Source organism: Candoia aspera, chromosome 2, assembly GCF_035149785.1.
Source record: "Candoia aspera isolate rCanAsp1 chromosome 2, rCanAsp1.hap2, whole genome shotgun sequence".
NCBI classification, from domain to species: Eukaryota; Metazoa; Chordata; class Lepidosauria; order Squamata; family Boidae; genus Candoia; species Candoia aspera.
Window position 1 is genome coordinate 99,677,308 of NC_086154.1, and position 26,417 is coordinate 99,703,724.

Consider the following 26,417-nt stretch of genomic DNA (forward strand, 5'->3'; position numbering starts at 1 on the left):
AATTTTCATTTTGAATCCCTAGGATTTCCAGGAGGAAGGTGATGTCAAAGTCTTTTGGACCACAAATAGTCCAATTAGATAGGAATTACTTTCTGATATACAGTACTTCAGTAATAAATTACCTGCCCCATCCACCCCAATTCTTTGGTGCCACTGGAACTCTAACTTCAAAACCATGGGTGACCAGTGTGGGATGGTAGAAAATATTTATTTATTTATTTATTTTTCAAATTTTGCCACTGCCCATCTATGCTGAACTTAGACAGGTGCATGAACCTGAAGATTAAATTTGAACTTTATTCTGATTATTCAGAACACTATGCTTCATTTCACAACCAATGGATCAACATTCGGCTGATCCAAAAAAAGTGGACCCTGCATCCACTAGGAAGAAAAAAACATTTTTTGGATTGAGCACACCCAGTTTGATTTGGGGCTTGCATCTGTATCTTGTTTTGAAACTTCAGATCTCCTCCTGGGAAACATTAAAGAACTACACTTATTTTCTATTTAAAATTATTGAATTATGTTTATTCTCCCCTTGCCCTTGTAATTAAGTCCATACACATTGCTGCTGGTTTGTCCTCTTCTCTTTCCTTCCACCTTTTCCAGCATTTTAGACTTCTCCAGAAAGCTAAGTCTCATAATATATGCAAACCTGATAATTTGAACTTTGTCATCTGTGCCTCAAATTCTGAATTGATTTGTTCTATGGCCCATTTGTTTTGTTTTCTTGACTCTTCATGAAATTCTCAAAAGTCTTCTCCAGTAGCAAAGTTCAAAGGCATCAATACTCTTTCTATCCTGCTTCTTTAAAGTCCAACTTCCATAGAGTGTGGAACACAATGCCTCAGTTTTTATCATTGTAGGTATACATTTACTGGCATCTTAATATCTTTTCAAAGGCCTTTAATTCTACTCTACCAAGTGCTAGTCTGTAGCATAGACTATAGTCATCTGGATCTTATACTGTATTTATATCCAATATTATATTTGGATTTATATTTAGTTACGGTATTTTAATGTTTTTATTTTGTTGTAAACCTCCCAGAGTCCCCCCTTTGGGGGGAGATGGGCGGTGGCAAAATTTAGCAAATAAATAAATAAACATTTCTTGACTGTTGATTCCTTTACTGTTGATAGTTGATACTAAAAGACAGCAGCTTTTCCAGGTTAAAACTTAAAAACTTAAAAGCAGTTCCCGATGATCTCCTTGAAAATGGTGAATATATGCTCAGTATTGTGGAAACTGCTTGGCTTTCTTCTTCCTCTCAGCTTAATTTAGAACTTGCATATGAGCAGTTCATGATTTATCCACAGTCAGCCCTTGGCCATGTGCTTGCTCTTATAACTGAGTTCTTCTATCTCCTTGTACAAATAATATCAGCTTGATGTCTGTGTACTGCCATCTGGTGATACCCATGTATATAGGTGTCATTTTGGTTGTTGGAATATAGTGTTAGCAGTGAAGGAATCATTGGATTGACATAAATTGATAAGTTGTTCTCCTGCTTCATTTCAGTTTCCTAGGCCATGTGGTCCAATTACTCTTTCCTACTTAGTATTTCCAAGGTTGGCATTCCAGTCTCCAACCACAAGCAGCATGTCTTGTTGCATGTCCATTTGAACTTGAACATAAAACTCATCTACTTCCTCTTCTTCTGCATTAGTGGTTGCAGCATAAACTTGGGTAAGCCATCATTTTAAAGGGATGTTCATGAAGCTAATTGGTATTATTCAGTCACTGATTGCATTGATTGCAATAGCCAAGTACTGTTCTTGCTATATCCTATGAAAGCAACACCATTGTTTTTTATGTCCTGAGTTTTTCATGATCTTCTGAATGAAAGTGTCCAATTTCAGCCCATGTAAATTAATTGATGCCTAAGATGTCAATGTGTAGTCAATTCATCTTTCACTATGCTGAATTTTCCCATGTCATACTTCTTGCGTTTCATCTTCCCACTGTAATTCTATCTTTGCAGCTTTGTATTTTCTTTTCCTGAATGGCAACATCAGCAATTAGATGTCCCAAAGGCTTTAATCCAGCCACATCATAAATTAGTACTCCCAAAGATCTTCAGCTGTTCCTCAGTAGCATGCTGAATGCTATCTGACCTGAGTGGCCATAATCTGGCACTATGTCAACCACTTCATACTGTCTATCCATGTAGTTTTCTTGGTAAAACATACAAGTGGTTTACCATTGCCTTCTCCCACACAATATGAATTGATGCCTTTGTTACTAAAGTGATCATCTGCCTCCAGCATCTTCCTGTATCGCTGCTGCCCAATATAAGTGCATACTTGGTTTAGCTGGGTAGCTGGGATGACCTTCACACCTCAGGTGACACTACTGGGAATATGTATTCTTGGCATACAGGTAGTCCTCAGGTTAGGTTGGCAATTGGGATTGGAATTTCCATCACTAAGCAATGTGGTCGTAAAGCGTGATGTTATGTGACTACATCCTTTAGTGACAGTAATCCCGGCTGCCGTCGTATGCCCCAGGATCATGAAGGTCATTAAGCAGGAAGAGGTCTAGGCAAGGAGCGCGGGGTGTGTGTGTCATGGGCAGGCCTACAGAGTGTGGGCGGGCCAGGGGTGCTGCGCATGGGCACTTCAGAGTGTGGGCGGGCCAGCAGGGACTGCGGGTGAGAGCTTCTGAATGCAAGCGGGCTAGCGGGGGCTGCAGGCAGGCACCATGGATCATGGGTGGGTCAGCAGGGGCCGCCATGGAGTGCGGGCAGGTGGGGAGGTGCTACAGAGTACGAGAGCGGATCTCGTACTCCATAAGCTGGGCTCCTCGGGAGGAAAAGCAGCGGGAGTGACTGACAGGAGCAACTTGCGATCTTCCCTGCTGGCTTCCCTGTTGACTTTGCTTGTGGGAAGCTGGCAGGGAAAGTTGTAAATGATGATCATGTGACCACAGCTTGCTGCAATGTTGAAATTGCAAGCCGGGCAAACGAGCGCCTGGATTGCTATCATGTGACCGTGGAGACACTGTGCTGACTGCAAGTTCACAGACTGTAAGTCCCCCTCGTTCAGTGCCACTGTAATTTTGAATGGTTGCTGAACAAGGGTTGTAACTCGAGGACTACCTGTACACTCCCAGTATTCTTCACTCATCCCTCTGTGGATTATTCCCACCACCACCACCACCACAAGGCAGCACAGCAGGACTTGGGGGGATTCAAAACAGGTACAATGCTAAATTTAATATAATAACTAGATAATTTTGGTCTACAAGAACAAGAATGCCAGTTGCTACTGGTCTGTCATGTAGGTCTTCACTGTGTTTGTAAAAAATGGTAGTGACAACAAAGGACTGTTATATAGCACATATGGATTTCAGAAACCTCTCCCCAGTAAAGATATTATAAACTAAGCAACAGTAGCAACTGCAGCTAAGGTACAGTATTATAAATGATTAGAATTCAAATGAAATCAAACAGAAAAGCAAAGCAAATGGAAAACAAATCCATTTAAAACAAAACAAATAATCCATTTAAAATAAAAAATCCAACAGGAAGAACCCTCTACCTCCAGTAAGATCACTCAATTTCCTTCCATAAATTTCTAAACCACTGAAAACTATTCCAACGTATTCCATTTTTAAGTAAGTCATTTGTAAGTCACATTTGCTTAGCACTATTCTCTTTTCACTTGCCATAAAATTTATTACAGAAGGAAAACATAATAGTTGCATAGTACTTGTTCACTGATAGCTGTACGAGCGGCCTGACTGAAAGTACCATTACTTTAAAAACATCAATAAATTGACCTTATCGCATAATTCAGGCCATTTATTTCAAGTCTTTTTGATCACTTGAGTTAAATTGGAAGGAAACTGCCCTTTATTGCAAACACATTATAATAAACATCATCTACCTTGTCAGAGTAATAGAAGTTTGAGGAAGCATTCAAAAGCTGGGAAAGGAGGATGAAATATTTCAGTTGGAAAAACACACACATACTTTGCAGGATTTATTTTTATTTTTAAATAATAGTGTCCTTTCCTGATAAAGCAGCTTTTCAAATCACATTTTTCTTACGCTATAGCAAATATGTCTCGATGTCTTTGGCTTTTTCACTATATAACGATCACTAGAATATCTAATACAAAAATGTAGATTTACCAGAAAAATAAGCATATAATCCACAATTTAATTCTGAAACATAGCAAAAAACTTTTATCAAATGTTTTATACATGGATGAGACAAAATCTTGTGCATATTACATTAGTAGCTCAAAGTCGTGCTTCAGAATCACTCAGTAAACTGTACAAAACCAGAATCAGATGCTCTACTGAAACAATACTAGAATCATTTCACTACTTATATCTTTTACAATGTATACAATACATTGTTGTTAAAAACTCTGGGTGAATCTACAGATTGACTTTCATTCTAATTGCAAATAAGATGTAGTAATTGAAGAATTTTTAATATTCTTCATATTAAGAATTAAAAATTAGTCACTTCTGAGATTCAGTGACACAAAAGCTCAGTATTGTGATAAATTATTCCCTTTATAAAATACACGAAGATTTCATGCACATCAAAAAATTGATATATATAAAATCCAACATTAAAGTTTCACATTCCTCTGTTTGCAGAGTGCATCATATATCTGGAAGCAGCATTATTAAAAACAACTGATCTAAAATATTTTTTCTTTTGTTCTGTTCCTGCAAAGCAATACATACAACAGTTTTGGGTGCTTAATTAGTCTTTGCATTAACAATGCTGGGCAAAGATTTCCAAAGATAAGTTTAGGAGATTTTACAACTATTTCTGGTACAAGGCTTTGGAGGGCTCTGAAGTGGACGGATGATTTTGGCTTTTTTCAGGCTGTTCCTTTTGTTATTGTTGCTGGCGGTGAGAGAGTAAGAACGACCATGCATCATTCTAGCATTCAGGCCATTGGCCATGGAGAATGACTTGAGATGGCTTCTTAAGGCAACAGGGAGTGGAAGTTTGTCAACCAGGTGCACAGGAGTGCAGGAAACTATGGCACGGCAACAAAGATCTTGCAGACTCAGGACTGAAACATACAACAAGCAAGATTAGACATTAAAAAGACCTGAACAGACATATGGTAGCAGTACACAGTTAGGACTTTATGTAAGTTTTAATAGCTCTGCCTTTATTCATTTCACTGCTCTTGAAGTCCCACCCAAATCCTGCACCAATTCTTCCCATTACTATGGTTTGACCTCATTGATACAGATAGCCTTGCTGGCTTTTTGGACCAGAGGCCTTGAGAAATACTCCCACAGGCTAAAATGATAAGAGTGGTAGGACCTCATTTCTGAAAACCTGGTTTACCTCTTGTTTTACCTATACCACATCCTTTCTTAAGGTGGACTGGCAGTGAAATTGGTAGGAGTTCTGCAGGAAGAGCTCCACATCTTCCTTGCCTTTTCCTTTCTTTGTCCTTGAAGGAGAGAGTGGGGTTTAAGTGAAGCTGAGCCTAGTTTGCTGAGGCTCCTGTTGGCTTTGCCTTTGGTCTGCCTTTTACCGTCAAGGAGTAGGATGAGGCATGAGAGAGTTGGAGGCTTTCCTGGTGGTGCTTCTGCAAAAGTACTGGCATGATGAACTCAACAGGATTACCAGGAACTGCTGTATACAGACCTTAGCTGGGAATGCATAGGGTAGTTCCTGGTTATTCATCTTAAAACCAGAAGAATTTATCAGGTGCTGGCTAGCACATTAAATCAAAAGCACATCACAGAATATTTGTTGTAAAATCTTTCATCCTGACTAAATATATAACTAGCATATGTAGGAAAGAACTGAGTATGTTTCTGTTCCTTACCCTTGTTTGGCCTCCACAGCCGGTCCATTCCGTGTCTCATTAACACTATTCTTGCAAGTTCTGTAAAGGACTCTGTGATGTTGAAATTACACAGTGGACTTACTTCGAAGAAGGTCATGCCTAATCTTTCAGCATAAGCCTGTGCCTGCTCAGTAGACACTTGCCGTTTGAAGGCTAGATGTAGGCGATTGCCAACCAGGATTTTGGGTACACCAGGAGCATGCTGAGAAAGGGAAGCAGCACAATGTTCATCTTCCTCAAAATGGCTATGTTCATATCATTTATTTAGGTTATCTCAATTTTCTGGCTTTGCATAACACACTGAAAACATAAGCTGTCTACATGGACTGGGTTCACTAGCATATAAAATTGTAAGGTGGTCATTTAAGATTATCTTAAAGATTGTATGAACTCAGCTATTTGGTTTTAAACCACAGTTTATGGCTTAGTGTGTTATATGTATCTGGCCAATTTGTGATTTATTCATCAAACCATGATAAAATAAAGCATGGCTTAATGTAATACATGTGCCAGGCTATAATCAAGAGTAGAAAAATGAAATGGGCTGCACAAGAGAGAACAGGTAGAGGAATTATCACTTCCTATTCCCAGAATGTTGAAGAAATAGGAGCATTTAGAATCCAGATCTAATTATCACATACTCTAGGAGTGCCTCATTTTAGTCTTCTACTTTCATGGAAGGAAGTCTGGCACTACTGTTTTTGAAACATTGATGAGAGAAAGGACAAAGAAGGTATAAACCAGCAGAAGTTTTGAAGAAAAAGGAAAAACTTAAGGTTTATGAAAATGCTTGACCATCATGTCACTGTATGGAAAAGTCTTTGAGGGCAGACCATTTCTAGAAGTAAAAAGAGAATTCTGCTTCATCTTACAGTCCTGGGATGCTTTTTTAGGAACTGTAGTACTGTCCTAAGCATTCTTAGTTTTCTTCTTACTAAGTTTTTATTCTTGTCCACCTGTAGTGATTTAGGTAGTAGTTTCTATCCATACAACCAAGTACAATAAAATATAAAGACATGATTTGTGAATAAGCCACAATTGCCCAAGTTTGCAAAAGCAACTAAACCATAAACCACTTACAGACCACAATGACTAAGTTTACAGTGTTTTAAAACAAAACCAAAGAAGCCATTATGATTCAGAAACTATAATTTATGGCTTAGCATATGTTATTCTAAGAAACAGTGATTAAATCAACCACGGCTAAGTAGATGTATGAACACAGAGTGGTAAAAGCTGGAATCTCAGTTTCAAAATCACCAAAGAAATCAGGCTGACTTGAACAAGTAATATTTGCAATTGTTCCCCAAGTGTTAGTTCCAATGTAAGAAAAGTTTAAAATTGGGCAATAGTCATAAAAGTGATCTATGTGCATTATGGCATTAAAGATTATTAAAATAATGGTTATTTGAGGGATTGCCTCTCCCCAAGCATGTCTACTCATCCCATTAGATCTGGCAGAGGAGGCATGCTCCGGGTTTTGCCTATTAAGGAGTGTCATCTGGCGGGGCCCAAGAGGAGAGCTTTTTCTGTCACGATGCCCACCCTTTGGAACATTGTCCCCCTGGAGATCAGATGAGTCCCAACCCTGTTGGCCTTCCATAAAGCCTTAAAGACCTGGTTCTTTCACCAGGCTTGGGGGTCAACCTTGTGTATTGGGTATACTAACTGTTATAGATGGATCTCTTTTTACCCCGGCTGCTGTTTTATGTGCATAGTTTTTTATATTTTTTAATGCCCAGTATCATTAACTTGCATATACCTCACACATAATGTCACAGCAGATTGTCAATGATGTAATTCAAAACATGTGAATACAAATCTATTTTCTATCTACAGTAATTTTATCAAAAGATACCACAAAGATAAAATGATGATTGTCCTGACTAAGCAAAGACCACGCCAAGATGAGGAGAAAGTCTGTAGTGTTTTATTTACTATTATAGACAGAAAATCCTACCAAACTGAAGAAGCGTGGGAAAACCCAGACAGATAAACCCCAAAAGTCAAGGCGGGTCTGTTCTGGGTTTCTTTGAATAACAGCTCAAATTCTCTAAACTACACATGCATTTTCCCCCCTGGATAGGGGCCCCGTCCTGCTCACCATCCGTACTCATGACAATGATAGTAGAAAAGAAACATCCGTGCACACACATTTCTTCAAGCACGTTCCATGCCATACTTATATGGAAGTATATTGTGGTTTAAGCGACTCCTACTTCTAATCTTTCCACTCTTTATCAAAATATCTTGAGGTTATCTCAAACAGGAGAGTCATCTTAAATTTGTTGGGAATATAGTAATGAAGGAAACAAATTTTCTTTGGTATAAACTTCATTGTGGGAGTGCTATCCTAAATTCAGAACTCTTTTCCTTTCAGGTAAATCTGTGCATACAATATTCATTGTGAGTCTTACCTCATCTATCTCCTTTATCCATCGATCAATGCCATCAAATGACCAGCGATTTGTTATATCATATACCAGTATCACACCCTGGGTGAATAAAGTCCATTTAAAATTAGTCTGACATATAGGAAAGTTTAAATATGCATTGTACAATCTCATGTAATGGTATTTGTATGTAATTAGAAGAAATAGTGTAGAACAAATCTGAACATTTCTGTGAAATGTTATCTATATTCAGCACAAATGTGGAGAAATTTTAAATAAGTAGGACAATATCCTCCTCCTTTTAGGGGGAGATGGGTGGTGATAGAAATGTGAATAATAAATAAAATAAATATGTTTGTCTTCCTCAACGTTTTGCTGCCCCTGTCAACGCTCTTATCATTTCTCTCTGCCATGTGATATAGTTCAGAGACCAGAATGTGTGCTTACCTGAGCACCTCTGGAATAGGAACGAAATATAGTACAGAATCTGCCTTGTCCAGATGTGTCCCTGAAGGTGATACAGCACACTATTAAAATACAGTCATTTTCATTCTATGAGTGAAGCATTATAAGCATACAAGTTGTCTGATTAACAAATGCATATTAATGACTTTTCTCAAATTTGCCTTTATCTTCATATATCATTTTACATTTATACTAGCGGTTAAGGCAACGGGCTAGAAACCAGGAGACCGAGAGTTCTAGTCCTGCCTTAGGCATGAAAAGCCGGCTGGGTGACCTTGGGCCAGTCACTCTCTCTCAGCCCAGCCCACCTCACAGGGTTGTTGTTGTGGGGAAAATAGGAGGAGGAAAGAGTATTAGGTATGTTCTCTGCCTTGAGTTATTTATAAAAATAATAAAGGTGGGATAGAAAATAAAATAGATAAATAAAAATAAATTATTAATATTCAACAATTTGCCAAAACAGAAAACAACAAGGTACTTGAATACAGATCACTGCATACATTATAGACTACTCTGTGTGTATGTCTGTACAGCACTAGTTCAGGACAGCTCACTTACTGACAATCACTCCCTCTCACTTTCGTCCATGTCCCCTTCCAGGACTGTGACCTGTCAGCTACACTAGGCTTATCTTCAGAGGAAGCCCATCCAACAGGTCACTAGTGCAGTGTTCCAACAGGAACACTGTGAAAGCTCCCCACTGCTTTACCTCATGCCTGCCATCTATTAATGAGGCAACTGACAGGCGACTAAACCCATCATTCTAATCAGTCATCCAACCACTACACATTAAAGGGATTGATTGGTGGCTGTTTTTCCTCTGATGCTTGGTGGAATGGGAATCAAAGCCAGGGAAATCCACCATCACTTTCCTTAACATAGCCTACATTAATTCATTAAGGTCAGCCCCATTTGCCAGCCTCCTTGCTGGGGTAGAATGGAGATCGGTAAGGGCAGCACAATTTACGCTGGCCTGCTTCTCTGCTGGATGAAAGACTGGTGAGTAGCGCTTGAACACAGCCATCTGGATGATGCTGTCCTCTGTCTGTCTAATGCTAAGCATAAAGCCCCAATAAACACATACGCTGGTTTAGGAAATACTGGAAACAAATGATAAGTAGTATCTGTGATTAAATTTAGACTTTAATAAATTAAGTTTATTTAAATAATTTAAATAATTTGATCCGATTTATAATAATATTTAGCTAGGATAAGGGTGCCCTCCTTTTGTTGCCACAGTTCAGTCTGGCCAAAATACTCTATCATTAACTAAGGGTTCAGCATAATCCCACCGTATTAATACATCCTATCAGATTCTAGATGTAGCCAATACCTAATTTTTGTTAGGGTGAAAGCCACCTAGTGAGTTTTTACATAACTAATGTGATCTTATACCCCAAGCAAAATTATTTTCTGTATGAACTGTTTTCAAAATACAGAACTTAATCCCAACAAAGTGCAGTTACCAAAGCTGCAGCTTTATTCGGCGGCCATCCAGAAGTATTGTTGTTGTCTTGTAATCGATACCTGAAGAAAAAGAGTGAGGCATTATGTTGACATAGTAATTTTTTAAAAAAGAGCAAATGCTGCAGGAAAATTGTTATTATGAACACTGTATAGTGATATCAGATTTTTAAATTAAAAAATCCAGTTCTATGCTATAGATGAGGATTAGCAAAGAAAGTCCAACATTTTCAGGGCTCAATAAGAACATTTCAAAGTTAAAACACCAGAGATCACAAAAAGCTATATCCAGTTTTCTACATTGTTTATATTAACCTTGCACCACATTAAATAAAGGCAATGGTAATACCAAGCCATTTTTCACATTATATAATATATTATAGTGGTTTAGGTAATTATCTTTAGCCCCCACTCCCCCAATTCTGGTACTTCTGTATGATAAACCCTATGTCTTGTTCATTCTTCTTTTTCCCATGTTTTGAAAACGTATCTCTCCAAGCAAGCACAAAATCTCTGTAAGAACAAAGAAAAACTCCAGGATCTTTGGAAATACAACATATTAAAGTGTTTGCTCTCTTACATTTAAGCTTGCTTCAAACAAGATGCATTTAATTATAGCTCTTAATATGTATTAGTGGTGCCAATGGAAGGGGCTAATTTCTATAATCTAATTTATATTACATTAACACACTGCACAGAGGTGCCAGAGACATTAGCGGATATGCTGGGATTTGATGAAAGCTGATGCTGGCTGTGTCCACAACACCCCCCCCCAATATTCCATGTTTTTGTTTTGCTTATGCTGCAATGGAGTGGGGGTGAACTAAAAGCTTTGCAGCATTTCCCCTCCCCCATACCATGTTATTTATTTATGTAAAATATTTGTATGTAATCAGTGTAAATTAAAATATTTGTATGTAATCAGTATAAACTCTCCTTTGTCAATATTTCAGACTGTGTTTAAGAAGTAGTACAGCACTAAAATACTTCTTTCTGCTCCCTTGGCCTATACCCTCAGCCTCCTTGAACCTGAACAAATATTTATGTTTACAGAAAGAGCTGGCTCCTCTGAGTCATATGAGTCCTGTGCAAATCAGGAATTCTAAGACTTCTGCCCACAGAGTTGTTTTTAGTATCCAAGTACACATGTAGACACATTCAGTTGGTCAGACTCAGACCTACTCAAAGGAATGGATGGTTTCTTGGGGATAAAGGAGATGAGCAAATGCAACCTGAAATAGCAGAGTATTTCTATAAACACCTTAAAAATACAGCATAGTGTGACATCACTTGAGATTTAAACTGAACTCGATGAACGAAGTAGCACTTTGTTGTTCCAAATATGTTTAGAATATATGTTAATTTTCAGCCTCTGTCCAATGTAATAAATTTCATGCATTAATGTAGATTTAATCTTTCATGAACCTGTTTCAGTTAGGTTATGATCATATGAATACATCAATATCCTACATATTAAAAAAACATCTTAGAAATAAATATTAACTATGTCAATAACTACAAATAAACAACTTATTATCAGAGCAGTTTGGTAAAATAGGGAAACACACACTCAGAAGGGAGGATAATCTAATCCAATCCCTATTCTAAAGCCTTTGACTGTGTGGACTGTTAACAAATTGTGGCAAGTTCTTAGTGATATGGGGATACCAAGTCATCTTGTCTGCCTCCTGAGGAATCTGTATAATGACCAAGTGGCAACAGTAAGAACAGACCACGGAACAACGGACTGGTTTAAGATTGGGAAAGGAGTACGGCAGGGCTGTATACTCTCACCCTACCTATTCAACTTGTATGCAGAACACATCATGCGACAAGCTGGGCTTGAGGAGTCCAAGGCTGGAGTTAAAATTGCTGGAAGAAACATTAACAATCTCAGATATGCAGATGATACCACTTTGATGGCTGAAAGCAAAGAGGAACTGAGGAGCCTTATGATGAAGGTGAAAGAAGAAAGTGCAAAAGCTGGCTTGCAGCTAAACCTCAAAAAAAAAATCCAAGATTATGGCAACCAGCTTGATTGACAACTGGCAAATAGAGGGAGAAAACGTAGAAGCAGTGAAAGACTTTGTATTTCTAGATGCAAAGATTACTGCAGATGATGACTGCAGTCAGGAAATCAGAAGACGTTTAATTCTTGGGAGGAGAGCAATGACAAATCTCAATAAAATAGTTAGGAGCAGAGACATCACACTGACAACAAAGGTCCGCATAGTTAAAGGAATGGTATTTCCCGTAGTGACATATGGCTGCGAGAGCTGGACCAAAGGGAAGGCTGAGCGAAGGAAAATAGATGCTTTTGAACTGTGGTGTTGGAGGAAAATTCTGAGAGTGCCTTGGACTGCAAGAAGATCAAACCAGTCCATACTCCAGGAATAAAGCCAGACTGCTCACTTGAGGGAATGATATTAAAGGCAAAACTGAAATACTTTGGCCACATAATGAGAAGACAGGACACCCTGGAGTAGATGCTGATGCTAGGGAAAGTGGAAGGCAAAAGGAAGAGGGGCCGACCAAGGGCAAGATGGATAGATGATATTCTAGAGATGATGGACTCGTCCCTGGGGGAGCTGCAGGTGGCGACAACCGACAGGAAGCTCTGGCGTGGGCTGGTCTATGAAGTCACCAAGAGTCGGAAGCGACTGAATGAATAAACAACAACAATCCAATCCCCTGTTCAGACCAGGATCCACTATAGCAGGGGTCCTCAACTTTGGCAACTCTAAGCTGTGTGGACTTCAACTCCCAGAATTCCCCAGCCAGCTGGGTATGGTATTTCTGACAGATGACTGTCCAGCCTCTGAAGGCATCTTGTGAAGAACTCTTTATGTCATGCAGCAGCATGTTCCACTGGCTGACAGCTCGTACAGTCGCAAAGTTTTCCTGATGTCTAGCCTGAATCTCCTTCCTTGTAGTCTTAACCCACTGGTTCTCCCCTTTGGGGCAACAGAAAGTTTAAGTCTACTTCCTCTTCTGTGCAACTGTTCTTCAAATATTTGAAGATTATTGCCACATCTCCCTTTGGTCATATCTTCTCTAACCTAAACATACCCAGTTTCTTTAACCTTTTCTAGACCTTTCACGATCCTAGTAACCTACCCAGAGGGTTACTTGCTCCGATTTGACACTGTCCCTTTGATTGGATACCCTTTTGTAGTATCCAGAATTGGACCCAATACTCCAAATGGGATCATCATTTCCCATGATCTGGACTCTATGCTTCTGTTAATGCAACCCAATATAGCGTTTGCCTTTTTTTAGCAGGTGCATGTCATGATTGCCGTTGCAATGTTTGCGACATCGTAACGGCTCGCATGACAAAGCGCAGAGGCTTGTCAATGACTGGAGAGGGACGGGCAATAAACAAAGACAAAGAAGATAATGGGTTTGGGAAATCTACAAGCTCTCATCGCCCGGTAATCAACCATTAACACCAGTATCAAGGAAATGATCAGGGCGAGTTTCGGAAAGGCGCGTCCGGGCGCTTTCGAGGAATTCCGAAGCCTAATCACCCGGTAATGGACCATCACTCCGCAAAAGGATAAACGGGGCAATGCCCGAGGCGAATGGGGCTGGACGACCTCTCACCTATGGATGGCCTGTCACTCCGGAGAACTCGTGGGGCACACCCGGGGAGTGTGGGGGTGGAGCGCTGGTTGGCGCGAGACTATTTAATTCAACTTTTGGTGCGCTTCCCTCACTCTCAGCTTTCTACTGGTGTGCATTCTATTCTGAATAAAAGCCAGAACTTAAACTTGCTTTAGAGTCTGAGTCTTTTATTTAGTCTTAGGCATTCCTCACATAAAGCTGAGAGTCCTTCAAGAACGAACCTCGCCAGCCTCTACCAGAAAATTTTTTTTTGCGAGAGAAGCAGCTGGTGATGACTGAACCAGGGATGATCCTGGAGTCGGCGCTTCAGAGCAGAGACGCGAAGGACTCAACACGAGGGGGGGAGGCGACCAGACAGCTTCTGGAATCGGCGCTCCCGAGATGGGACACGAGCCCCACCCCTACCCACACCGCACCCCAGTTGGGAGCCTGGAGCCCCAGCACGGAGTGGAGGGCCCCGATGGAAGAGGGAGGTGTGAGTCAACAACACTTCAGGTGGGACGTCGTCGCGGACCCCCGGCCGGGGACAACCCACACCACCTGGAGACTTCAATACCCCCAGACGCCTGAAAGGGAATTCGCAAGACCGCTGATCGGACCACAACCGGCAGCACCGAGGATGGATGATCCCATCACACCAGACAGGATCAGGGCTCTGGAATCCAGGGTGCTATCATTAGAGCACCTGCTGCAATCCCTGTCAACTGTGGTGAGTGAACTCATGAAGAGTACGGCCGCGCAGGGCGCAGGGAGGGGTCTCGGCATCCCACCCACCCTATCGCCGACCCCGAGAGGAAGGGGCCAGACACGGGACTTACTCTCAGGGCCCCGTGGTTTTATTCCAGTGGGGGCCACCCCTACTCACACGCACGTGGGGGTTTCTCCAGTTGGTGGGATCGCTAAAGACTTTCCAGTCAAATTTGATGGCGACCCCACGAACCTGTCATTCTTCTTAACAAACATGACAAACTACATCCAACTATACGGACATTGTTTCACGTCGGAAGGGGCTAAAATCTCGGCTATTGCCACTAAAGTGAAGGGCAGAGCCGCGGACTGGTACGTTCAAATGTCAGAGTCCGGAGCCCCAGCCCTAGCTACCTTCCACACCTTCCTGGCTGCCTTGAAGCGGTACTTTGAAGACCCCTTGGTGAAGGAGAGGGCTAAAAGCGCACTGAAAGAACTTAACCAGGGACAGAAATCAGTCACGGATTACGCCCTAGAATTTAAGGTCTTAGCAGGGAAGATCCCTGAATGGTCGAAGGCCACCCTGATTGACATGTTTAAAGATGGCCTCAATCAAGAGGTGTTACAATGGGTGCTGTACCGAGACGATCCAGATTCACTACATGACTGGATCTGCCTTGCCGGGAAGGCTGAACATGCCCAGCGCACCTTCATGCTGGCGGCTAAGAGGGACAGGCTTCCTCCCAGCAGGAAAGGACCAGCGCCACAGTCAGGCCCAACATGGGACGCTGAAAGACAACGTCGCTTTGCCCGTGGACATCAGGTGCGGGAAGGCGGGTCACCGAGCGGCGAAATGCCACAAGGCTAGGACGATGGATCGCCCATCTAGACTGACGCAGAAGGCTCCACAGAAACCGCCTAACCCCCCCTGACGGCTGACAGCGGCACTAGCAACCCAGGACGAAAAAGAGGACGTCTACCTCGCGGAGGACGGGTCGGCCGCCCTGAAGCAGCCGGCGGAAAACGCCTTCCACCTGTCCTAAACAGCACCGCTGAACAGGTGGTGGAGAATGGGCGCGATGACACCAGGGTGAGTGCAGACTGTCCCATCCTGGCCGTAACAATTGAACTGAGCTACTGCTCCAAGACCATCGAAGTCGGGGCTTGGGTGGACTCCGGGTGTTCCAGATGCCTGATCCACCCCAACCTAGTCGCTGCACTAAAGTTACCCTTTTTCCCGCTCCCGAAGCTGCTGCTCTTCCAGCAACTTGATGGTTCCACGGCAGGGGGTGGGCCGGCCACCCAGGGTACAGGGAACGTTACCCTACAAATGGGCACACACAGGGAAACCGTAGAATTCGTGGTCACCCTGGTGGGCAAGCCTATAGTGGTTCTGGGAATCCCCTGGCTAACTCGCCAGAATCCCTACATTAACTGGAGAACCCGTATGATAACATTTGAGGATGGGTTCTACCAAGCACCTGACAAGGGGAAACCCCTCACTTTGATGGTAGGGAGGGCAGGGATTGTTGACCCTCAGGTTCACGCTTCACCCATGGAGGGGTTGCCGGAACAATATGCAGACTTCAAGGACGTCTTCGGGGAGGAGGAGGCGGACCAGTTACCCCCCCATCGCAAGACGGACTGTGCCATCGAACTACTCCCTCATGTCCTGTTGCCTAAGCCAAAGATTTACCCGATGACACCGAAGGAGTTGGCGGCATTGCGGGACTTCCTCGATAAAAACCTCACACGGGGCTTCATCCAACCGGCAAACTCGCCGGTTGGAGCGCCCGTTCTGTTCCGCGAAAAGAAGGATGGTACCCTAAAACTGTGTACAGACTATCGCGGGTTAAATTCAGCTTCCTTGTCAAACAAGTACCCCCTCCCCCTTGTGAAAGACATGCTGGCACACTTGTCGACTGGAAAGGTCTTTTCCAAACTTGACCTCCGCAAGGCATATTATCGCATTCACATCAGGGAGGGGGACGAATGGAAAACAGCTTTTAACTGTCCCTTGGGCTCCTTCCAGTATAAGGTACTGCCGTTTGGTCTTGCGGGGGCCCCGGGGGTTTTCATGCAACTAATTAATGAGGTTCTGCATGACCATTTGTTTAAAGGGGTACTGGTTTATATGGACGATGTCCTGATATACTCCAAAACTGAGAAAGAACACAAAAGATTGGTAAGACAGGTTCTCACCAAGCTCCGGCACGCTAAACTTTATGCTAAGCTCTCCAAGTGCAAATTCCACAAGTCGCGCCTGGATTACTTAGGCTACAGGATTTCAGATAAGGGCATCGAAATGGATCCCGCTAAGGTCCAGGCTGTTTTGAGCTGGGAGCGCCCACGCACCCGGTGCCAACTCCAAAGTTTCCTGGGATTCGCAAATTTCTACAGATCCTTCGCAAAAGGGTTCGCAGAAATTGCCCTGCCCTTGACTGACTTGTTGCGGACCAAAGGCGTCGGGGAGACGCACAAGGTAAAAAACCCAGGGGCCGTGCTCAATTGGACTCCCGCCTGTCAGGCTGCTTTCGACTGGTTGAAAGCTCTCTTTACAGCGGAGCCAATTCTATCCCATCACAACCCAGAACGGCCTTTTGTCGTGCAGGCTGATGCCTCTGATTTTTCCATTGGGGCTATCCTATTGCAAAAGGATCCTGCCGGATTCTTGAAGCCCTGTGCCTATCTCTCCCGGAAATTTTCCGAGATGGAAAGGCACTGGCATGTCTGGGAAAAAGAGGCATTTGCAGTAAAAGTGGCACTGGAGGCTTGGCGTCACCTGTTAGAAGGGGCGACTTGCCCTTTTGAGGTCTGGACAGACCACCGCAACCTTGAGGCACTTCGCACACCCAGGCGCCTCAGCCCTAAGCAGATTCGCTGGGCTCAATTTTTCAGCCGTTTTAACTTTCAGCTGAAGTTTATCCCAGGGAAGAACAACTTTTTGGCAGATGCACTTTCCCGACTGCCCCAGGACGCGGAATCTGCCTCCGACATTGTAGGGACTGTGTTCTCTGAATCTCAATTGGGTTTGGTCGCTGTTACCCGGAGCCGTACTTGGGAACAGCCCTCCCCCCCTTGCGAACAACTGCGGCACAGCCCGCCCCGGGCCGCTGGCAACCGCAGATGCCGGGTGGGTTGTGAGCAGATTTTGCACTCGCCTTAAAATCTGATCCCTGGCTCCTTGCTAACCTTGACAAGGTCTCCATGGAACAAGACCTCGCCTGGGTGGAGGGTCGTTTATACGTCCCTGACTCACAATGGTCAACTATCCTCAGCCGGTCCCATGACAGCAAACAGGCTGGTCATTTCGGATTCCTCAAATCCCTCCACTTGACCCAATGCCAATTTTGGTGGCCCTCGCTGAGGAAGGATGTCAAAACGTATGTGGCATCCTGCCCTGTCTGCGCAATGTCTAAACGACCGTCCAGTAAACCCCAGGGGCTGCTGCAGCCCGTGGCTAACCCTTCATGCCCTTGGGACGAAATCTCTATGGATTTCATTGTGGACTTACCGCCACGTCAGAAGAAAACAGTCATTTGGGTAGTCAAAGACTACTTTTCCAAACAAGCTCATTTTGTCCCCTGTGCCTCTATCCCGTCGGCACAACAGCTGGCGAAGCTCTTTTTGGTGCACGTGTACCGCCTTCATGGCTGCCCCTCTCGCTTGGTGACCGATAGGGGCACACAATTTACCTCACGGTTTTGGCGGGCTTTTTTGAAATTAATCGGCACCGAGCAAGCATTGTCAACCTCCTGGCATCCCCAGACAGACGGATCTACTGAGATCCTCAATGCCACCCTGGAACAATTCCTCCGCTCATACATCAACTACCACCAGGACGACTGGGTGGATTTGCTCCCTTTCGCGGAGGTTACATACAACAACGCTGTGCATCAAAGCACGGGACAAACCCCCTTCGGGGTGGTGTTGGGTCGGGACTTCGTCCCCATTCCCGAGCTTCCACAGCCCCCGTCTCCAGCAGTGGCGGCCTGTGATTGGGGTCCTAAACTCGCAGACTCCTGGCCAGTCATTAAGGACGCTCTCAAGGAGGCACAGACCGCATAGAAACTTCAGGCTGACAGGCACAGGCGCCAACAGCCGCCTTTTTGAGTAGGGGACATGGTTTACCTCTCCACTAAATTTATCAAGTCACCGCAGCCGTCCAAGAAACTGCCCCCCAAATTTATTGGCCCCTTTCAGGTTACACAAATTGTGAACCCGGTCACAGTGCGTTTGGATCTACCTCATAATTTCAAGCGGCTGCACCCTGTGTTCCACTGCAACTTACTCAAGCCGGCCAGTGACCCCGCCCGGTGGCATCCATGCACCCCCCCACCCATCATGATCGACGGACAGCAGCACTTTGAAGTCAAGGAGGTTCTCGACTCCCGCAAGCTTCGTAGCTCCCTCCAATACTTAGTGCGCTGGAAACACTTCCCCCACCCTGAGTGGGTCGCTGCCCACGACATTCAGGCCCCCGAGCTAATCCGCAACTTCCATATGGCATATCCCTCCAAGCCCTCGGCTTGATTTTCTTTAGAGGGGTGGTATGTCATGATTGCGGTTGCGATGTTTGCGACATCGCAATGGCTTGCATGACAAAGCGCAGAGGCTTGTCAATGACTGGAGAGGGACGGGCAATAAACAAAGACAAAGAAGATAATGGGTTTGGGAAATCTACAAGCTCTCATCGCCCGGTAATCAACCATTAACACCAGTATCAAGGAAATGATCAGGGCGAATTTTGGAAAGGCGCGTCCGGGCGCTTTCGAGGAATTCCGAAGCCTAATCGCCCGGTAATGGACCATCACTCTGCAAAAGGATAAATGGGGCAATGCCCGAGGCGAATGGGGCTGGACCTCTCACCTATGGATGGCCTGTCACTCCGGAGAACTCGTGGGGCACACCCGGGGAGTGTGGGGGTGGAGCGCTGGTTGGCGCGAGACTATTTAATTCAACTTTTGGTGCGCTTCCCTCACTCTCAGCTTTCTACTGGTGTGCATTCTATTCTGAATAAAAGCCAGAACTTAAACTTGCTTTAGAGTCTGAGTCTTTTATTTAGTCTTAGGCATTCCTCACATAAAGCTGAGAGTCCTTCAAGAACGAACCTCGCCAGCCTCTACCAGAAAATTTTTTTTTGCGAGAGAAGCAGCTGGCGATGACTGAACCAGGGATGATCCTGGAGTCGGCGCTTCAGAGCGGATTCCTCACAGTGCATCACACTGGTTGCTATTCTTTCCCCTCCCTCTTTAACTACATTTAATCCCCAAATCCATAATCAGTTCAGTCATTTCTTCTTTCAGCAAAAAGTACATATAAGGCTTCCTGTCTTTAAAAAAAATTATTCTATCTTCCCTGACTTTTTCTTACTCCCTGCATCATGTGTCATCCTGTCGTGTCTGCCGTTGGCCCAAGGCTATCCCTGCTAAACCATCCGATTTACTTCAGCTGCTCCCCTCTTTCTGGACCACGAGACATGGTCTCCATGGATTTTATTACTGATTTTCCACCTGTAAAGAGTTAGGCAATCATTTTTTATGATAGATTTATTTTTACAAAGATGACTCATCTTATTCCTTACAAGGACCTTCTAACAGCTCAAGAAACTGTACAACTCTTTCTAGACCACATTTTTAGGCTTAATCAGTCATGTGATCACAGATCACGGCTCTCAATTTATATCTAAGTTTTCAAAAGCCAGTTATTGGACATTCAGATTAATTTACCATAGTCTCATCATCTGGCCTCTAGTGGGTAAGTGGGGAAAAAAAAGTATCAATTCCTAGAGCAATAATAGAGGTGCTCTGTCTCTTATCAGCAGGGCAATTAGATCGAACTGTTGCCTTTTGCAGAATTTGCCTATAGCTACTCAATACATTCCTCTATTGGCACGTCTCCCTTCTTAGCAGTCTGTGGCTAGCACCCCTGCATCTTACCTCCAGAACTTTGGCCTCAACTGTTCTTTGCACCTCTGACTTTTTCCAGAAGACAGGAATCTCAACCCCTCTTAAAAGATCAGTTAGGTTTGGCCACGGCTGAATACAAATGTGCCACAGATACACATAGACAAGGGGGTGCCAAGACTACAGTGGGGAATTTGGAACGACTTTCCACTGAATTCCCCAGGCCTTCCCCCTGACCATCTAAGAAACTGGATTTATTGGCTTCTTCCCAGTTATACGTTAACCCAGTGGCCTTCCATCTACAACTGCTTGTGTCACTAAAGATCCACTCAATATTTCATGGGTCACTCTCAGTTTGGGAGAAGCAGCCCTCTCCCTTGTATTCTTCAGCTGTTTCCCCCACCCCTCCCCACCACCATTTTGGTAGGCAACAAAGAGGAATACCAAGTGAAAAGTATTCTGGACTCTAAATGCAGGAGAGGATGCTTGGAATATTTGATTTGTTGGAAGGGCTACCCTGAATCAGAGCAGTTCTGGGAGAGGGCAGCCAATATCTACGCATCAAACTTTACACATCAGTTCCATCTGCAATGTCTCACAAGTCCTGACCCCGTGACCTACCACCACTAACAACAGACAGTGAGACTCAGGATGAAAAAGTGGTGCTTCCTACCTTGGTGGATCCTCCAGTTGCAGTTACCATGAAGCAAAGAGGAGCAGGAACCATCAGCCCTTCAGGGTACGCCAAACAGGAAACAGACTGCACAAGTCTGACTGGAACTACTGATGTAGGCTATAGTAATGGAATCTTGAAAGTCTGACTGAACTTTCCCCTCCCTCCTTCTTATACTCTAGTGAATTAGGGAGGAGTCTCTCTGAACTTCCTTCTCAAGCTTTCACTGTTTCCTGGGCTTAACATGTATTTTTCCTACTATCATCTTTGTGATTCTATACCAATGTTTCAGAGCCATCTAGATCTTTTCCACCTGATTTCTCCTAGATGAACTGGGCAAGCTTCTGAGGCCACCTACTGACAAGGGAGGGGGGAGGAATGCTCTGTCCATTGCTATTGACAACTTACTCAGCCAGTCTTTGCAACTGGGAGGAGGAACAATTCGGGGGGGGGGGAGTGATGTAGAGGAAGGTGGTGGCAGAGGGGAAACGGTTGCTCAGCTCTGGAAAAGTAGAAAGCATGAGAAAGAGAAGAGTCCCATCTTGACTTTTGGGGGGCAATAAAGGTTTTCAACAGGTTTTCAAGAGTCTGTTAATATACCCTACAACAAAACAAGAGCATTCCTGGAATCCCTACAGCATCTCTTTCTTGACCTGGCCCACCTTGAATGATTGACAATTAAAGAGGTCCATTCTCAGAGTTCCTTGTGTATAAACAGAAAGTAGCAACTGCCTGCAGGAGAGACAAAAGACTGTAATAATTCAAAATAATTGATCTTAGGGACACTGAAAAATTAACACATTGTGGTTTTGGTTTTTGTTTTAAAAAGCTTCAAAACTAATTTTGGGAACTAACCCTTGTCTTCCATTTACTTTATTAAATGAGATTTATGAAAAAATAAATATGCAACTAATTTTAATTGATTTCTGTAATATTTTGTTCACTGGTCCTTATCTCTCAACTTCCGAACATTTCTTCCCTTCCCAGCTCTTCAGATATTTTTATTCGTTGGTTAATAATTTCTATTTCCCTATACTGCATTTCAGTAATGTATCGTATTTAGTTCAGACCTCCTCCGTCCTTTGCAGTGGTATTTTGTTTATGTCTACTCAGAATCTGGTCCTACCGAATTTAGATAGATTTACTTCTAAGGAGGAATGTCAGATTTGCATCCTTGGCCTCTTTTTCCTCTTTCTCCTTTTTCTTGCTGCTTTATCTCTATTCATAATGCATTAAGATTTTTATTAAACTTGTAATCTTCTTTCATTCTTCTTGCCCCTTATATGTGCAACTTTCTTCCTTTAAAGTATTTGCCTAGCCTTTTGTTTGTTTCCCTAAAATAATAATTAATTTTTCCTTCAAACTTACTTTGATAAAATAAGTTTTACTTGGGATTATTGTTTCCCAAATGAGGATTCTGTAACACTAGAGAAGTATTGGACTTTACAGTTTCTCATGTGTGGGTGGGTATGTATCTTTATAATTATGTATGTATAGATACATGGATGAGAATTTTAAAAAAGAGATAGCTGATGAGATCAAGATGCAGAACTGAAACCAACCACTGAGATTTTCAGTGCCATAAATGTCATTATTTATAACTGCTCAAAGTTGGTCAACAATTGGAGTGGCATGCATGCCTAGTAAAATAAATGAAAATAATTGAAATATTTAAAGCAGACTTAATTTTGCATAATTTACTTTAAATACTGTGCATAGACTTCATAGCTTAAATTCTGTTTTATTCTCTTCTCTAGACAAATAAAGTGTTAGCCATGATTAAATTTATGTATGATGAATTGCTCACATTGCAGAATTCTGCCACATTCACCAATTATACCACGCTTGAGACAAGTTGCATCTGTAATAGTTTGTAATAACAGATGAGGAGCAAGTAAATGTTTGAGTCATGCTGTAACTAGCAGAATAATTTTTCATTTAAAATAGCATGCTCATGCCTGTGCCTTGCTATCAGTATCACATTTTTAAATTGAGAAATAGCTCATCAGTTTTGAACTTCATATTTACACATAATCATCCTTTGTAAATGGCTGGTAATCTCTCACAGAATCCTGTACAGAATCTTTCATGAAAATCATATTAGCTATAATCACAGGCAAACCAACTGCCCTATGATCCAGGATTATTGTCTTTATATAATGTGATAAATTCTACTGTATTCTCTTTTTAAATACCAAGTCTAGCATTAAATAGTTCATAGGCTGGCATGTAAGCACCTACTGCCAAACAGGATGTGTTAAGATATTTCTAGGTAAGTCACTCCCACCAAGAACAACAGAATTGCAACCTAAATTAGCTGATTTGTAGAGCATGCTTCAAACAATTCATTATTATTGTTCAAATAAAAAAGTTCCCTTTTAAATGTTCTCTCTCTCTCTCTGCAACACTGATACAGAACTGCTCACCATGATTCTGAGAAATTAACAAAGGAAGGAAATAATATTAGGGTATTCTATCTTAATTACTGTGAAAACAACTTTTGCACTCCTGAAATAGAAAGTACCCAGTACAATTAACATACTGTTATATTTTAAAAAAACACATTGTTCTCACTGAGCACAATTAACTATTAAAACATAGTTCTATTAGAAGTATGGTTAACCAACATAATCAGATTTTATAAAAGAACTACCAGATTCATGGAGAATGGCCATATTGATATCTATTAATTAAGATGCAGATGGGGCAACATTTTGTGCTACAGGCTGCACTTAATTTTGTTGTTATTACTTTTAGCTTTTAGGCTGCAGTGGGCAGGATGCAGGGCCTATGTTTTTCACTTTTTAAAAAATACGTTCAGCGGGTACACAAATGTGACAAGAGACCAAAAAATTCAGATTGCCAAAAATGGCTATTGTGCTGCTAAATATCGGTTATGCCCGCTGTGGGATTGTAAAAATGGGTCTGCATGCATATTTGCCACCTACAGACTGCAAATTGCCCAGTCCTGACGTATGGTAAAAGAGACCTGTTAAGACTGCAATCCATTGGCCATTTACTCTGATTCAATTTACAGTATTAGGACTTACTTTCAAGTCACCCTTAAGATTAGGCTGTATTTCAATGTTTCTAAACTTCCAAGTACTGAGAAATACCAGGAACTGCCATGGAATGAAAGCATTGTTAAAATCCTACTCTGTCATAAAATTACTGCATAACTGTAGATTTGGCTATTGTCATTGACTGAATATTGGTTTTTTGCCATAAATGAACTGCCTTACAGATTTCATCAAGAAGCTGCGGCTTTATTGTACAACATGCTCTGTTACACAAGCTCTTAGGTTCAGTTACACATAGAATATGACAAGGAAATCTAGTGCTATGCAGAGAGAAAAGGTGATTTCAGTGAGCTCATGGGCAAGCATACTGCATCTGTTAGTATCTTCTTAAATTAAATTCATATATTCCTGGGATCATGTGGCTGCAGCTAGGAGGAAGCATAAGTAGCAGAATAAAATATAGCAGCCTTTCTCAACCTTTTGACCCTGAAAGAACCCTTGAAGTATTTTTTCAGGCCTCGGGGAACCCCTGCACGTTCAGGCTCAAATATAGGCCAGAAGTTACAAGATTATTATATTTGTTTCATGTGTAGGCCTGTATATATGTGTTAACAGTGATCTTAAACTAAAAATAAAGAATGAAACTTACCTCTTTAATGTGAAGTAGCCCGAATTTGACATTTTTTTAAAATAAATCATAACCTCTCATGGAACCCTGGTTGAGAAACCCTGACATGTAGTAATATATAGAAATATATCAGGAACAAGTTTGCCATTCTATTTGTCCATCTGAACATTGAGGGACAGCCTACTGATTGTCTCACTTTCACAAGAGATACATGAGGTGTGATCCAGGAGGCAGGCCTTCTCTATAATAGCCCCTGGATGTATACTTGACCTGGCTATTTCTGCACTTCGCAAAGCTTTAAAAACCATCAAATTCAAGTGTGCCTTTGACTTAGGAGGAGTCATTTAATTTGACTTCTGTGGTACTGTATTGTTTTGTTTTTGTTTATACAGTATGTTGTTGATTTTATACTTTGTTGTATACCATCCAGTTAGAATTGACAATGAGACCACTAGGTTAAACAGAAAAATAGAAACGTGCGCAACTTTTCTGAGCTGAACTTGACCTATGAATGGCATGCTGTGAGTTGTGTTCTAGACAGTAATAAGCATGGAGAGAACAATTTACTTTCATTTTGTTTACATTTACATTTAATTAAAATTAAATACAGTTAATACGATTGGTTTCCACAGTATATTCAACAACTGCCCTCTTATACCATGTTTAAAATTGTAATTTGGTAAAATTTGGGGGGAAATTTAAGTACTAATAAGAAAGCTAAAGTTTAGATATTATGGACATGAGACTCTGATGCTTAGAAAAATCAAAAGCAATCTTCAGGCCATCAGAAAACAAGGCGATTCAATACTATCACTAAAGAAATAAATATAAGCTTTTACAAGAACTCAAGGAAATAGTTACTGAAAGATAATCCTAGCAAAATGAGGTCCATCCGGTCACAAAGAGTTGGCAGTTGGCAACAAACACAATTACTGGAGGTTTCTCCAACAAACCTGCACAGAAGCCTTTTGGCACACACTTCTGCCTAGAAGTATCTGCAATTAAATGAAGGGAGGTATTCACTGAAAAAAATTCACTCCTAATCATTTAATTTCTATATTTCCTGAAATAACATAGTTAATATAAAATATACTGATGTTTAATAAGACACTTAAATATCATTATACGAATAGCCTGGGTTCCCTCCATTCTTGGGGTAAGGGCAATATATAAAAAGTCTCTTTAGGGGCACATTACATTTGCCTTCACACAACCACGTCTTGCAATAGAAGTGGATGTGAACAAAGCTGGCTTGGATTGAAATGCTACCAATCCATGACTCTTCTAAATGATTTTGGGTCAATCAATCATTATTTCTCAGCTAACCCATTCTTCTTACAGGGTAGTTGTGAGACCAAAGAGATTACCGCCATACACTTTCCTTAGCCCCCTAATGTGGATATTATTCTGATATAAAAATGCATCTCAAATTGCTTTATGATGCCCTCAAGTTCAAGCTGGGAAATGATAATAGGACATAGCAGTGAATGTCCTTTTGAAATAATTCTTAAATGCATGCAGATTTTTTAAAAAGCTGCACTCCTATATCCTGTTAATGTAGGGGGGGGGAAGTCCCCTACATTAATACTTACATTAGATTCTGAAAAGTATTCTGGAAACTTTATCTGTTATAACGTTCTGCAGGCATTATTACATCTTGGTCCTGCATAAAACTGACACAGTTCCATCGGTATTGCTTTCTTGGTTCATTT

The 26,417-nt window shown here is 42.1% G+C and overlaps 1 protein-coding gene across 1 annotated transcript in view; it reads right to left on the minus strand.

The window, feature by feature from the left end:
- Window positions 1-3,974: 3,974 nt before the first annotated feature.
- RAB40B (RAB40B, member RAS oncogene family) overlaps window positions 3,975-26,417 on the minus strand; it is a 30,153-nt gene continuing 7,710 nt past the window's right edge. Inside the window, exons 2-6 of the mRNA XM_063292573.1 lie at window positions 10,167-10,227; window positions 8,683-8,743; window positions 8,260-8,337; window positions 5,822-6,044; window positions 3,975-5,047 (exon numbers count right to left, since the gene is read on the minus strand). Coding sequence (XP_063148643.1) covers window positions 4,776-5,047; window positions 5,822-6,044; window positions 8,260-8,337; window positions 8,683-8,743; window positions 10,167-10,227 — 695 coding nt within the window. The 3' untranslated portion in view covers window positions 3,975-4,775. The remainder of the gene's footprint in view (window positions 5,048-5,821; window positions 6,045-8,259; window positions 8,338-8,682; window positions 8,744-10,166; window positions 10,228-26,417) is intronic.